Source organism: Pseudophryne corroboree, chromosome 2 (assembly GCF_028390025.1).
Source record: "Pseudophryne corroboree isolate aPseCor3 chromosome 2, aPseCor3.hap2, whole genome shotgun sequence".
NCBI lineage: Eukaryota > Metazoa > Chordata > Amphibia > Anura > Myobatrachidae > Pseudophryne > Pseudophryne corroboree.
In genome coordinates this window covers 319,878,305-319,891,730 of record NC_086445.1, presented here as the reverse complement: position 1 = coordinate 319,891,730, position 13,426 = coordinate 319,878,305, and the positions used below count along the sequence as shown (strand labels likewise).

The window sequence follows — 13,426 nt, the reverse complement described above, 5'->3', positions numbered from 1 at the left end:
TCCAATGCATGAGTGAAAATGGCGGCGACGCGCGACTCCTTATATAGAATCCGAATCTCGCGAGAATCAGACAGCGGGATGATGACGTTCGGGCGCGCTCGGGTTAACCGAGCAAGGCGGGAAGATCCGAGTCTGCTTCGGAACCTTGTAAAATGGGAGAAGTTCGGGGGGGTTCAGATCTCGAGGAACCGAACCCGCTCATCACTAATTAAAATAAAATGTTTAACGTAAATATATACCATTATAGTCTTAGACAGATTGCCTTCACTGTTAAAATAAATAAATAAATAAATAAAAAATGTATGAGGATAGTCTCCCTCACTCCCCAATTCGAATACGTAGAACACATATTTTAGAAGTATTAAACAGGTTGTGTTCCTCTTTTATATGTAACAGGCAGCGAATTGGAAGAAGATCTGGAAATTGTTGAAGAGGCTGCCCTGCAGGTAAAATTCTGAATGTTAAAACTAACACTATGCCGAATTGATTTCATTTATGTTAATTGTTCTTCTGGAAAGTCTGTGACCTTTTAGATAGAGGAAAAGTAGAGAAGCATTGACAGGAGACCTTCAGAGGTCATGCACATGTGACAAATGCAGCAAGTGTAAGCCACACCCTGAATCAACATCCTGTTGGAAAGGGAAAACTTAGTAGAGGCTATCTTGGACATTCTTTATTTCAGGAAACTTTTTTTCCCCCTTTATTAAACAATTTTTTTATCTATGTAAGGTGCATACATACTTAGCGATATAGTGAACTATATCGCTCTTTTTCCCCCTCCTGAGCGATATAGTTTACTATATCGCCCAGTGTGTATGCCGCGGACTACGAGTGATGTGTGGCCCCGCATGTCATTAATGACCCTCGGTCTCGGCGTGCATGCTGCTTAATTTGGACTCCTCATCCAAAGATGCATGCTCCGGTCGCAGCATGACGTCACTGTGCGATATTATTAGTGATATAATAATGTAGAAATAGATTCTCAAGGTTACTGTAGTTGAAACAATTTTAAGGTAAGAATCTTCAAGCCCCTGACTAATATGGGCTTGTTAATGTATATAATAGACCATCACTTGTGTGGATTTCAGTTCAAAGATAATCACCTTAAGGGCCCTACTCACTGGCCGACCCGCCGCCGAGCTGCCCGACGGCGGATACGGCCGACGAGCGACCCGACGGCGCGGGGGCAGTAAAGGGGGGAGTGAAGTTTCTTCACTCCCCCGTCACGCGGCTGCATTGAAGTGCAGGCAAATATGGACGAGATCGTCCATATTAGCCTGCATGCACAGCCGACGGGAGACCAGCGATGAACGAGCGCGGGGCCGCGCATCGTTCATCGCAGGAGTCTCCACACTGAAAGATATGAACGAGTTCTCGTTCATTTATGAACGAGATCGTTCATATCTTTCAAAAAATCGGCCAGTGTAGGGGCCCTTTACTTAGCTCACTATTGAGTGAGCTATTTAAATGTAGACAATGTCCATCCACTGCCTGAGGAAGTGGACTGTCAGCCCAGATTAGGCAAGAGTTGAAAAATTCTCGCCAAAATAGTTTAAACTATTCTTGTGGACTTTTTTCCAGCTCCGGAGGTATTCAGTCTTTCCTTTTTCACACTATCTTCCATGCAATCGCTGAGAAAAAAAAAAAAAATCTGAATATGCATAAAAATAAGTTATTCATTTTATTTCTGACCATTTATATAAACAATATATTTTTCCTTTAATCTGAGTTTCAAATATTTGCAGAAGTCAGTGTTAATTTCTCTAACGTCCTAGTGGATGCTGGGGACTCCGTAAGGACCATGGGGAATAGACGGACTCCGCAGGAGACAGGGCACTTTAAGAAAGAATTTGGATACTGGTGTGCTCTGGCTCCTCCCTCTATGTCCCTCCTCCAGACCTCAGTTTGAATCTGTGCCCGGACGAGCTGGGTGCTGTTTAGTGAGCTTTCCTGAGCTTGCTATAAGAAAGTATTTTGTTTGTTTTTTTTATTTTCAGGGAGATCTGCTGGCAACAGACTCCCTGCAGCGTGGGACTGAGGGGAGAGAAGCAGCTCTACTCTCTGAAGATAGGTCCTGCTTCTTAGGCTACTGGACACCATTAGCTCCAGAGGGATCGTACACAGGATCTCACCCTTTGTCGTCCGATCCCGGAGCCGCGCCGCCGCCCCCCTCGCAGAGCCGGAAGACAGAAGCCGGGTGAAAGAAGCAAAAAGACTTCAAAATCGGCGGCAGAAGACTCCAGTCTTCAAACTGAGGTAGCGCACAGCACTGCAGCTGTGCGCCATTGCTCCCATACTAAACCCACATACTCCGGTCACTGTAGGGTGCAGGGCGCAGGGGGGGGCGCCCTGGGCAGCAATTAGGACCTCTTGACAAAAGTTGGGCATATATACAGTTGGGCACTGTGTATATGCATGAGCCCCCGCCATAATTTTACACAAACGCGGGACAGAAGCCCGCCGCTGAGGGGGCGGGGCTTCTTCCTCAGCACTCACCAGCGCCATTTTCTCTCCACAGCTCCGCTGAGAGGAAGCTCCCCAGGCTCTCCCCTGCAGATTCACGGTAGAAGAGGGTAAAAAGAGAGGGGGGGGGGGCACATAAATAGGCGCAAAAACATTATATACAGCAGCTACTGGGTTAACACTAAGTTACTGTGTGATTCCTGGGACATATAGCGCTGGGGTGTGTGCTGGCATACTCTCTCTCTGTCTCTCCAAAGGGCCTTGTGGGGGAACTGTCTTCAAAAAGAGCATCCCCTGTGTGTGTGGTGTGTCGGTACGCTTGTGTCGACATGTTTGACGAGGAAGGCTATGTGGAAGCAGAGCGAGAGCAAATGAATGAGGTGTCTCCGCCGACGGCACCGACACCTGATTGGATGGATATGTGGAAGGTTTTAAATGATAATGTTAATTCCTTGCATAAAAGGTTGGATAAAGCTGAAACCTTAGGACAGTCGGGGTCTCAGCCCATGCCTGATCCTATGTCGCAGAGGCCATCAGGGTCTCAGAAGCGCCCACTATCCCAAATTGTTGACACAGATACCGACACGGATTCTGACTCCAGTGTCGACTATGATGATGCAAAGTTACAGCCTAAATTGGCTAAAGCTATACGTTATATGATTATAGCAATGAAGGAGGTGTTGCACATCACAGAGGAAACCCCAGTCCCTGACAAGAGGGTTCATATGTATGGGGAAAAAAGGCAGGTGGTGACCTTTCCCCCTTCACATGAGCTAAATGAGTTATGTGAAATAGCTTGGGAATCTCCAGATAAAAAACTGCAGATTTCCAAACGGATGCTTATGGCGTATCCTTTCCCGCCAACGGACAGGCTACGCTGGGAATCCTCCCCTAGGGTGGACAAAGCTCTAACACTCTTATCCAAGAGGGTAGCCCTGCCGTCACAGGATACGGCCACCCTAAAAGATGCTGCGTATAGAAAGCAAGAGGGTACCCTGAAGTCCATTTATACACATTCAGGTACCTTACTAAGGCCGGCAATTGCGTCGTCCTGGGTGTGTAGTGCTGTAGCAGCATGGACGGATACCTTATCTGAGGATCTGGATACCTTGGACAAGGGTACTATATTAAAGACCCTGGGGCATATAAAAGACGCTGTCCTGTATATGAGAGATGCTCAAAGAGACATTAGCCTACTGGGCTCTAGAATAAATGCAATGTCGATTTCTGCCAGAAGGGTCCTGTGGACTCGGCAATGGACAGGCGATGCTGACTCAAAAAGGCACATGGAGGTTTTACCTTACATTGGTGAGGAATTGTTTGGGGAGGGTCTCTCGGACCTGGTCTCCACAGCTACTGCTGGAAAGTCACATTTTTTGCCATATGTTCCCTCACAACCTAAGAAAGCACCGTATTACCAAATGCAGTCCTTTCGTTCACAAAAAGGCAAGAAAGTCCGAGGTGCGTCCTTTCTTGGCAGGGGCAGAGGAAAGAAGCTGCACAACACAGCTAGTTCCCAGGAACAGAAGTCCTCCCCAGCTTCCAATAAATCCACCGCATGACGCTGGGGCTCCACAGATTGTGTCTCAGGGATACAAGCTGGAATTCGAGGAGATGCCCCCTCACCGATACCTCAAATCGGCCCTGCCAGCTTCCCCCTTAGAGAGGGAAATAGTGTTGGCTGCAATTCACAAATTGTATCTTCAGCAGGTGGTGGTCAAGGTTCCCCTCCTTCAACAAGGAAAGGGTTATTATTCAACCATGTTTGTGGTACCGAAACCGGACGGTTCGGTCAGACCCATATTGAATTTAAAATCCCTGAACATATACCTGAAAAGGTTCAAGTTCAAGATGGAATCGCTCAGAGCGGTCATCGCAAGCCTGGAAGGGGGGGATTTTATGGTGTCTCTGGACATAAAGGATGCATACCTTCATGTCCCCATTTATCCACCTCATCAGGTGTACCTCAGATTTGTGGTACAGGATTGTCATTACCAATTCCAGACGTTGCTGTTCTGTCTCTCCACGGCACCGAGAATATTTACCAAGGTAATGGCGGAAATGATGGTGCTCCTGCGAAAGCAGGGGGTCACAATTATCCCGTACTTGGACGATCTCCTCATAAAGACGAGGTCCAGAGAGCAGTTGCTGATCAGCGTAGCACGCTCTCGGGAAGTGTTACAACAGCACGGCTGGATTCTAAACATTCCGAAGTCGCAGTTGATCCCTACGACTCGTCTGCCCTTCCTGGACATGATTCTGGACACAGACCAGAAGAGGGTTTATCTCCCGATGGAGAAGGCTCAGGAGCTCATGACACTGGTCAGAGACCTATTAAAACCAAAACAGGTGTCGGTGCATCACTGCACGCGAGTCCTGGGAAAGATGGTGGCATCATACGAGGCCATTCCCTTCGGCTGGTTCCATGCGAGGACCTTTCAATGGGATCTGTTGGACAAGTGGGCCGGATCACCCTATCCCCCAGGGCAAGGGTGTCTCTCCTGTGGTGGCTGCAGAGTGCTCACCTTCTCGAGGGCCGCAGATTTGGCATTCAGGACTGGGTCTTGGTGACCACGGATGCAAGCCTCCGAGGGTGGGGGTCAGTCACACAGGGAAGAAATTTCCAAGGTCTGTGGTCAAGTCAGGAGACTTGCCTTCACGTCAATATCCTGGAACTAAGGGCCGTATACAACGCCCTACGTCAAGCGGAGACCCTGCTTCGCGACCAATCAATTCTGATTCAGTCAGACAACATCACCGCAGTGGCTCATGTAAACCGCCAAGGCGCACAAGGAGCAGGGTGGTGATGGCGGAAGCCACCAGAATTCTTCGCTGGGCGGAGAATCACGTAAGCGCACTGTCAGCAGTGTTCATTCCGGGAGTGGACAACTGGGAAGCAGACTTCCTCAGCAGGCACGACCTCCACCCGGGAGATTGGGGACTTCATCAAGAAGTCTTCACGCAGATTGCAAGTCGGTGGGAACTGCCACAGGTGGACATGATTGCATCCCGCCTCAACAAAAAGCTACAGAGGTATTGCGCCAGGTCAAGAGACCCTCAGGCGATAGCTGTAGAAGCACTAGTGACACCGTGGGTGTTCCAGTCGGTTTATGTATTTCCTCTTCTTCCTCTCATACCCAAGGTGCTGAGAATCATAAGAAAAAGAGGAGTGAGAACAATACTCATTGTTCCGGATTGGCCAAGAAGGACTTGGTATCCAGATCTGCAAGAAATGCTCACAGAGGACCCATGGCCTCTGCCTCTAAGACAGGACTTGTTGCAACAGGGGCCCTGTCTGTTCCAAGACTTACCGCGGCTGCGTTTGACGGCATGGCGGTTGAACGCCGGATCCTAGCAGAAAAAGGCATTCCGGATGAAGTTATTCCTACGCTGATAAAGGCTAGGAAGGACGTGACGGCTAAACATTATCACCGTATATGGCGAAAATATGTTGCTTGGTGTGAGGCCAGGAGTGCCCCCACGGAGGAATTCCAGCTGGGCCGTTTCCTTCACTTCCTACAGGCGGGAGTGACTTTGGGCCTAAAATTGGGTTCCATTAAGGTCCAGATTTCGGCCCTGTCTATTTTCTTTCAAAAAGAACTGGCTTCTCTGCCTGAAGTGCAGACGTTTGTAAAGGGAGTGCTGCATATTCAGCCCCCTTTTGTGCCTCCAGTGGCACCTTGGGATCTGAACGTGGTGTTGAGTTTCCTGAAGTCACACTAGTTTGAACCACTTAAAACCGTGGAGTTAAAATATCTCACGTGGAAGGTGGTCATGCTATTAGCCTTGGCTTCGGCTAGGTGTGTGTCAGAATTAGCGGCTTTATCACATAAAAGCCCCTATCTGGTTTTCCATATGGACAGAGCAGAATTGAGGACCCGTCCACAATTTCTGCCTAAGGTGGTGTCATCGTTTCATATGAACCAACCTATTGTGGTGCCTGTGGCTACTCGTGACTTGGAGGATTCCGAGTTACTAGATGTGGTCAGGGCTTTGAAGGTTTATGTAGCCAGAACGGCTAGAGTCAGGAAAACTGAGTCGCTGTTTATACTAGAGATGAGCGCCTGAAATTTTTCGGGTTTTGTGTTTTGGTTTTGGGTTCGGTTCCGCGGCCGTGTTTTGGGTTCGAACGCGTTTTGGCAAAACCTCACCGAATTTTTTTTGTCGGATTCGGGTGTGTTTTGGATTCGGGTGTTTTTTTCCAAAAACACTAAAAAACAGCTTAAATCATAGAATTTGGGGGTCATTTTGATCCCAAAGTATTATTAACCTCAAAAACCATAATTTACACTCATTTTCAGTCTATTCTGAATACCTCACACCTCACAATATTATTTTTAGTCCTAATATTTGCACCGAGGTCGCTGTGTGAGTAAGATAAGCGACCCTAGTGGCCGACACAAACACCGGGCCCATCTAGGAGTGGCACTGCAGTGTCACGCAGGATGTCCCTTCCAAAAAACCCTCCCCAAACAGCACATGACGCAAAGAAAAAAAGAGGCGCAATGAGGTAGCTGTGTGAGTAAGATTAGCGACCCTAGTGGCCGACACAAACACCGGGCCCATCTAGGAGTGGCACTGCAGTGTCACGCAGGATGGCCCTTCCAAAAAACCCTCCCCAAACAGCACATGACGCAAAGAAAAAAAGAGGCGCAATGAGGTAGCTGTGTGAGTAAGATTAGCGACCCTAGTGGCCGACACAAACACCGGGCCCATCTAGGAGTGGCACTGCAGTGTCACGCAGGATGGCCCTTCCAAAAAACCCTCCCCAAACAGCACATGACGCAAAGAAAAAAAGAGGCGCAATGAGGTAGCTGTGTGAGTAAGATTAGCGACCCTAGTGGCCGACACAAACACCGGGCCCATCTAGGAGTGGCACTGCAGTGTCACGCAGGATGGCCCTTCCAAAAAACCCTCCCCAAACAGCACATGACGCAAAGAAAAAAAGAGGCGCAATGAGGTAGCTGACTGTGTGAGTAAGATTAGCGACCCTAGTGGCCGACACAAACACCGGGCCCATCTAGGAGTGGCACTGCAGTGTCACGCAGGATGTCCCTTCCAAAAAACCCTCCCCAAACAGCACATGACGCAAAGAAAAAAAGAGGCGCAATGAGGTAGCTGTGTGAGTAAGATTAGCGACCCTAGTGGCCGACACAAACACCGGGCCCATCTAGGAGTGGCACTGCAGTGTCACGCAGGATGGCCCTTCCAAAAAACCCTCCCCAAACAGCACATGACGCAAAGAAAAAAAGAGGCGCAATGAGGTAGCTGTGTGAGTAAGATTAGCGACCCTAGTGGCCGACACAAACACCGGGCCCATCTAGGAGTGGCACTGCAGTGTCACGCAGGATGTCCCTTCCAAAAAACCCTCCCCAAACAGCACATGACGCAAAGAAAAAAAGAGGCTTTTTACTGATATTTGGTGTTTTGGATTTGACATGCTCTGTACTATGACATTGGGCATCGGCCTTGGCAGACGACGTTGCTGGCATTTCATCGTCTCGGCCATGACTAGTGGCAGCAGCTTCAGCACGAGGTGGAAGTGGATCTTGATCTTTCCCTAATTTTGGAACCTCAACATTTTTGTTCTCCATATTTTAATAGGCACAACTAAAAGGCACCTCAGGTAAACAATGGAGATGGATGGATTGGATACTAGTATACAATTATGGACGGGCTGCCGAGTGCCGACACAGAGGTAGCCACAGCCGTGAACTACCGCACTGTACTGTGTCTGCTGCTAATATATAGACTGGTTGATAAAGAGATAGTATACTCGTAACTAGTATGTATGTATAAAGAAAGAAAAAAAACCACGGTTAGGTGGTATATACAATTATGGACGGGCTGCCGAGTGCCGACACAGAGGTAGCCACAGCCGTGAACTACCGCACTGTACTGTGTCTGCTGCTAATATATAGACTGGTTGATAAAGAGATAGTATACTCGTAACTAGTATGTATGTATAAAGAAAGAAAAAAAAACCACGGTTAGGTGGTATATACAATTATGGACGGGCTGCCGAGTGCCGACACAGAGGTAGCCACAGCCGTGAACTACCGCACTGTACTGTGTCTGCTGCTAATATATAGACTGGTTGATAAAGAGATAGTATACTCGTAACTAGTATGTATGTATAAAGAAAGAAAAAAAAAACCACGGTTAGGTGGTATATACAATTATGGACGGGCTGCCGAGTGCCGACACAGAGGTAGCCACAGCCGTGAACTACCGCACTGTACTGTGTCTGCTGCTAATATATAGACTGGTTGATAAAGAGATAGTATACTCGTAACTAGTATGTATGTATAAAGAAAGAAAAAAAAACCACGGTTAGGTGGTATATACAATTATGGACGGGCTGCCGAGTGCCGACACAGAGGTAGCCACAGCCGTGAACTACCGCACTGTACTGTGTCTGCTGCTAATATATAGACTGGTTGATAAAGAGATAGTATACTCGTAACTAGTATGTATGTATAAAGAAAGAAAAAAAAAACACGGTTAGGTCACTGGTATATACAATTATGGACGGGCTGCCGAGTGCCGACACAGAGGTAGCCACAGCCGTGAACTACCGCACTGTACTGTGTCTGCTGCTAATATAGACTGGTTGATAAAGAGATAGTATACTACTAATATTATATACTGGTGGTCAGGTCACTAGTCACACTGGCAGTGGCACTCCTGCAGCAAAAGTGTGCACTGTTTAATTTTAATATAATATTATGTACTCCTGGCTCCTGCTATAACCTATAACTGGCACTGCAGTAGTGCTCCCCAGTCTCCCCCACAATTATAAGCTGTGTGAGCTGAGCAGTCAGACAGATATATAATATATATAGATGATGCAGCACACTGGCCTGAGCCTGAGCAGTGCACACAGATATGGTATGTGACTGAGTCACTGTGTGCTGTGTATCGCTTTTTTCAGGCAGAGAACGGATTATAAATAAAAGTGGTGGTCACTGGTCACTATCAGCAAAACTCTGCACTGTACACTACTGAGTACTCCTAATGCTCCCCAAAATTAGTAAATCAAGTGTCTCTCTAATCTATTCTAATTCTAAACGGAGAGGACGCCAGCCACGTCCTCTCCCTATCAATCTCAATGCACGTGTGAAAATGGCGGCGACGCGCGGCTCCTTATATAGAATCCGAGTCTCGCGATAGAATCCGAGCCTCGCGAGAATCCGACAGCGTCATGATGACGTTCGGGCGCGCTCGGGTTAACCGAGCAAGGCGGGAAGATCCGAGTCGCTCGGACCCGTGAAAAAAAACATGAAGTTCTGGCGGGTTCGGATTCAGAGAAACCGAACCCGCTCATCTCTAGTTTATACTGTATGCATCCAACAAGCTGGGTGCTCCTGCTTCAAAGCAGACTATTGCTCGCTGGATCTATAACACGATTCAGCAGGCTCATTCTGCGGCTGGATTGCCGCTGCCAAAATCAGTTAAAGCCCACTCCACGAGGAAGGTGGGCTCTTCTTGGGCAGCTGCCCGAGGGGTCTCGGCATTACAGCTTTGCCGAGCAGCTACTTGGTCAGGTTCAAACACTTTTGGAAAGTTCTACAAGTTTGATACCCTGGCTGAGGAGGACCTTGTGTTTGCTCATTCGGTGCTGCAGAGTCATCCGCACTCTCCCGCCCGTTTGGGAGTTTTGGTATAATCCCCATGGTCCTTACGGAGTCCCCAGCATCCACTAGGACGTTAGAGAAAATAAGATTTTACTTACCGGTAAATCTATTTCTCGTAGTCCGTAGTGGATGCTGGGCGCTCATCCCAAGTGCGGACTTCTTCTGCAATACTTGTATATAGTTATTGCTTGCATAAGGGTTATGTTATAGTGCATCAGGGTTGTTCTGATGCTCTGTTGTTGTTCATACTGTTAACTGGGTAAGTTTATCACAAGTTATACGGTGTGATTGGTGTGTCTGGTATGAGTCTTGCCCTGGATTCCAAAATCCTTTCCTTGTACTGTCAGCTCTTCCGGGCACAGTTTCTCTAACTGAGGTCTGGAGGAGGGACATAGAGGGAGGAGCCAGAGCACACCAGTATCCAAATTCTTTCTTAAAGTGCCCTGTCTCCTGCGGAGCCCGTCTATTCCCCATGGTCCTTACGGAGTCCCCAGCATCCACTACGGACTACGAGAAATAGATTTACTGGTAAGTAAAATCTTATTTTTTGTGTGTTCTATTTTTTAGGTGTGCAAAACCCATTCAGGAATATTAGGGAAAGGACTTGCTCTATCACATTCTCCAACTATTCTGGAGGCTTTAGAGGGAAATCTCCCACTGCAAATACAAAGTAATGAGCAGTCCTTTTTGGAAGACTTCATCACTTGCATGCCCGGGTCCAGCGGTGGAAGACTGGCAAGGTATATCTTCACTTTTTAACAAATTTCACTTGCATTCAAACAAATTGTGTACACTAATTCTGCTTTTTATGTATGTTTTATACTTTACATTGCTCCATAAACCGGTACTTCACTCTACCGGTGACATCAGGGACCATTACAAAGACCACTAGTGTTCTAAGTAATAGTTATTTCTCTAACGTCCTAGTGGATGCTGGGGACTCCGTCAGGACCATGGGGAATAGCGGCTCCGCAGGAGACAGGGCACAAAAAGTAAGCTTTTAGGATCACATGGTGTGTACTGGCTCCTCCCCCTATGACCCTCCTCCAAGCCTCAGTTAGGTTTTTGTGCCCGTCCGAGCAGGGTGAAATCTAGGTGGCTCTCATAAAGAGCTGCTTAGAAAAAGTTTTTTAGGTTTCTTATTTTCAGTGAGTCCTGCTGGCAACAGGCTCACTGCTACGAGGGACTTAGGGGAGAGAAGTGAACTCACCTGCGTGCAGGATGGATTTGCTTCTTAGGCTACTGGACACCATTAGCTCCAGAGGGATCGAACACAGGCCCAGCCATGGAGTCCGGTCCCGGAGCCGTGCCGCCGACCCCCCTTGCAGATGCCGAAGTTGAAGAGGTCCAGAGGTCCGGAAACAGGCGGCAGAAGACTTTCAGTCTACATAAGGTAGCGCACAGCACTGCAGCTGTGCGCCATTGTTGTCGGCACACTTCACACCAGCGGTCACTGAGGGTGCAGGGCGCTGGGGGGGGCGCCCTGGGCAGCAATGTATAATACCTTTTTCTATGGCTAAAATACATCACATATAGCCCTTGAGGCTATATGGATGTATTTAACCCCTGCCATATATCGCAAACTCCGGGAGAAGAGCCCGCCGTTTTAGGGGGCGGGGCCTATTCTCCTCAGCACACAGCGCCATTTTCCTGCTCAGCTCCGCTGTGAGGAAGGCTCCCAGGACTCTCCCCTGCACTGCACTACAGAAACAGGGTAAAACAGAGAAGGGGGGCATATTTTGGCGATATTTTTATATATTAAGCGCATATAACAGAAACAACACCTTTTAGGGTTGTTTATATACATTTTTATAGCGCTTTGGTGTGTGCTGGCAAACTCTCCCTCTGTCTCCCCAAAGGGCTAGTGGGGTCCTGTCTTCGATAAGAGCATTCCCTGTGTGTCTGCTGTGTGTCGGTACGTGTGTGTCGACATGTATGAGGACGATGTTGGTGTGGAGGCGGAGCAATTGCCAGTAATGGTGATGTCACCCCCTAGGGAGTCGACACCGGAATGGATGGCTTTAATTATGGAATTACGTGATAATGTTAGCACGCTGCAAAAGTCAGTTGACGACATGAGACGGCCGGAAAACCAGTTAGTACCTGTCCAGGCGTCTCAGGCACCGTCAGGGGCTGTAAAACGTCCCTTACCTCAGTCAGTCGACACAGGTACCGACACAGATGAATCTAGTGTCGACGGTGAAGAAAGAAACGTATTTTCCAATAGGGCCACACGTTATATGATCACGGCAATGAAGGAGGCTTTGCATATCTCTGATACTGCAGGTACCTCAAAGGGGGGTATTATGTGGGGTGTGAAAAAACTACCTGTAGCTTTTCCAGAATCAGAGGAATTGAATGACGTGTGTGATGAAGCGTGGGTTAACCCCGATAGAAAACTGCTAATTTCAAAGAAGTTATTGGCATTATACCCTTTCCCACCAGAGGTTAGGGCGCGCTGGGAAACACCCCCTAGGGTGGATAAGGCGCTCACACGCTTATCAAAACAAGTGGCGTTACAGTCTCCTGATACGGCCGCCCTCAAGGATCCAGCTGATAGGAGGCTGGAAACTACCCTGAAGAGTATATACACACATACTGGTGTTATACTGCGACCAGCAATAGCCTCAGCCTGGATGTGCAGTGCTGGGGTGGTGTGGTCGGATTCCCTGACTGAAAATATTGATACCCTGGATAGGGACAGTATTTTATTGACTATAGAGCAATTAAAGGATGCTTTTCTTTATATGCGAGATGCTCAGAGGGATATTTGCACTCTAGTGCGATGTCCATATCTGCCAGAGGAAGTTTATGGACGCGACAGTGGTCAGGTGATGCGGATTCCAAACGGCATATGGAAGTATTGCCGTATAAAGGAGAGGAATTATTTGGGGTCGGTCTATCGGATCTGGTGGCCACGGCAACAGCCGGAAAATCCACTTTTTTACCTCAGGTCACCTCCCAACAGAAAAAGACACCGTCTTTTCAGCCGCAGTCCTTTCGTTCCTATAAGAACAAGCGGGCAAAAGGACAGTCATATTTGCCCAGAGGCAAAGGAAGGGGTAAGAGGGTGCAGCAAGCAACTACTTCCCACGAACAGAAGCCCTCCCCGGCTTCTACAAAGCCCTCAGCATGACGCTGGGGCTGTGCAAGCGGACTCGGGCGGTGGGGGGTCGACTAAAGATTTTCAGCACACAGTGGGCGCGCTCACAGGTGGACCCTTGGATCCTGCAGGTAGTATCTCAGGGTTACAAGTTGGAATTCGAAAAGTCTCCCCCTCGCCGGTTCCTAAAGTCTGCTTTACCAACGTCTCCCTCAGAAAGGGC

General features: G+C 48.2%; 1 protein-coding gene across 16 annotated transcripts in view; it reads left to right on the top strand.

The window, feature by feature from the left end:
* Window positions 1-13,426, top strand: part of MYCBP2 (MYC binding protein 2) — a 705,517-nt gene that overhangs the window by 447,924 nt on the left and 244,167 nt on the right. For all 16 annotated transcript variants that reach the window (XM_063952980.1, XM_063952968.1, XM_063952974.1 and 13 more), the window contains 2 exons: window positions 397-446; window positions 10,668-10,840. In XM_063952980.1, the coding sequence (XP_063809050.1) occupies window positions 397-446; window positions 10,668-10,840 (223 nt within the window). The remainder of the gene's footprint in view (window positions 1-396; window positions 447-10,667; window positions 10,841-13,426) is intronic.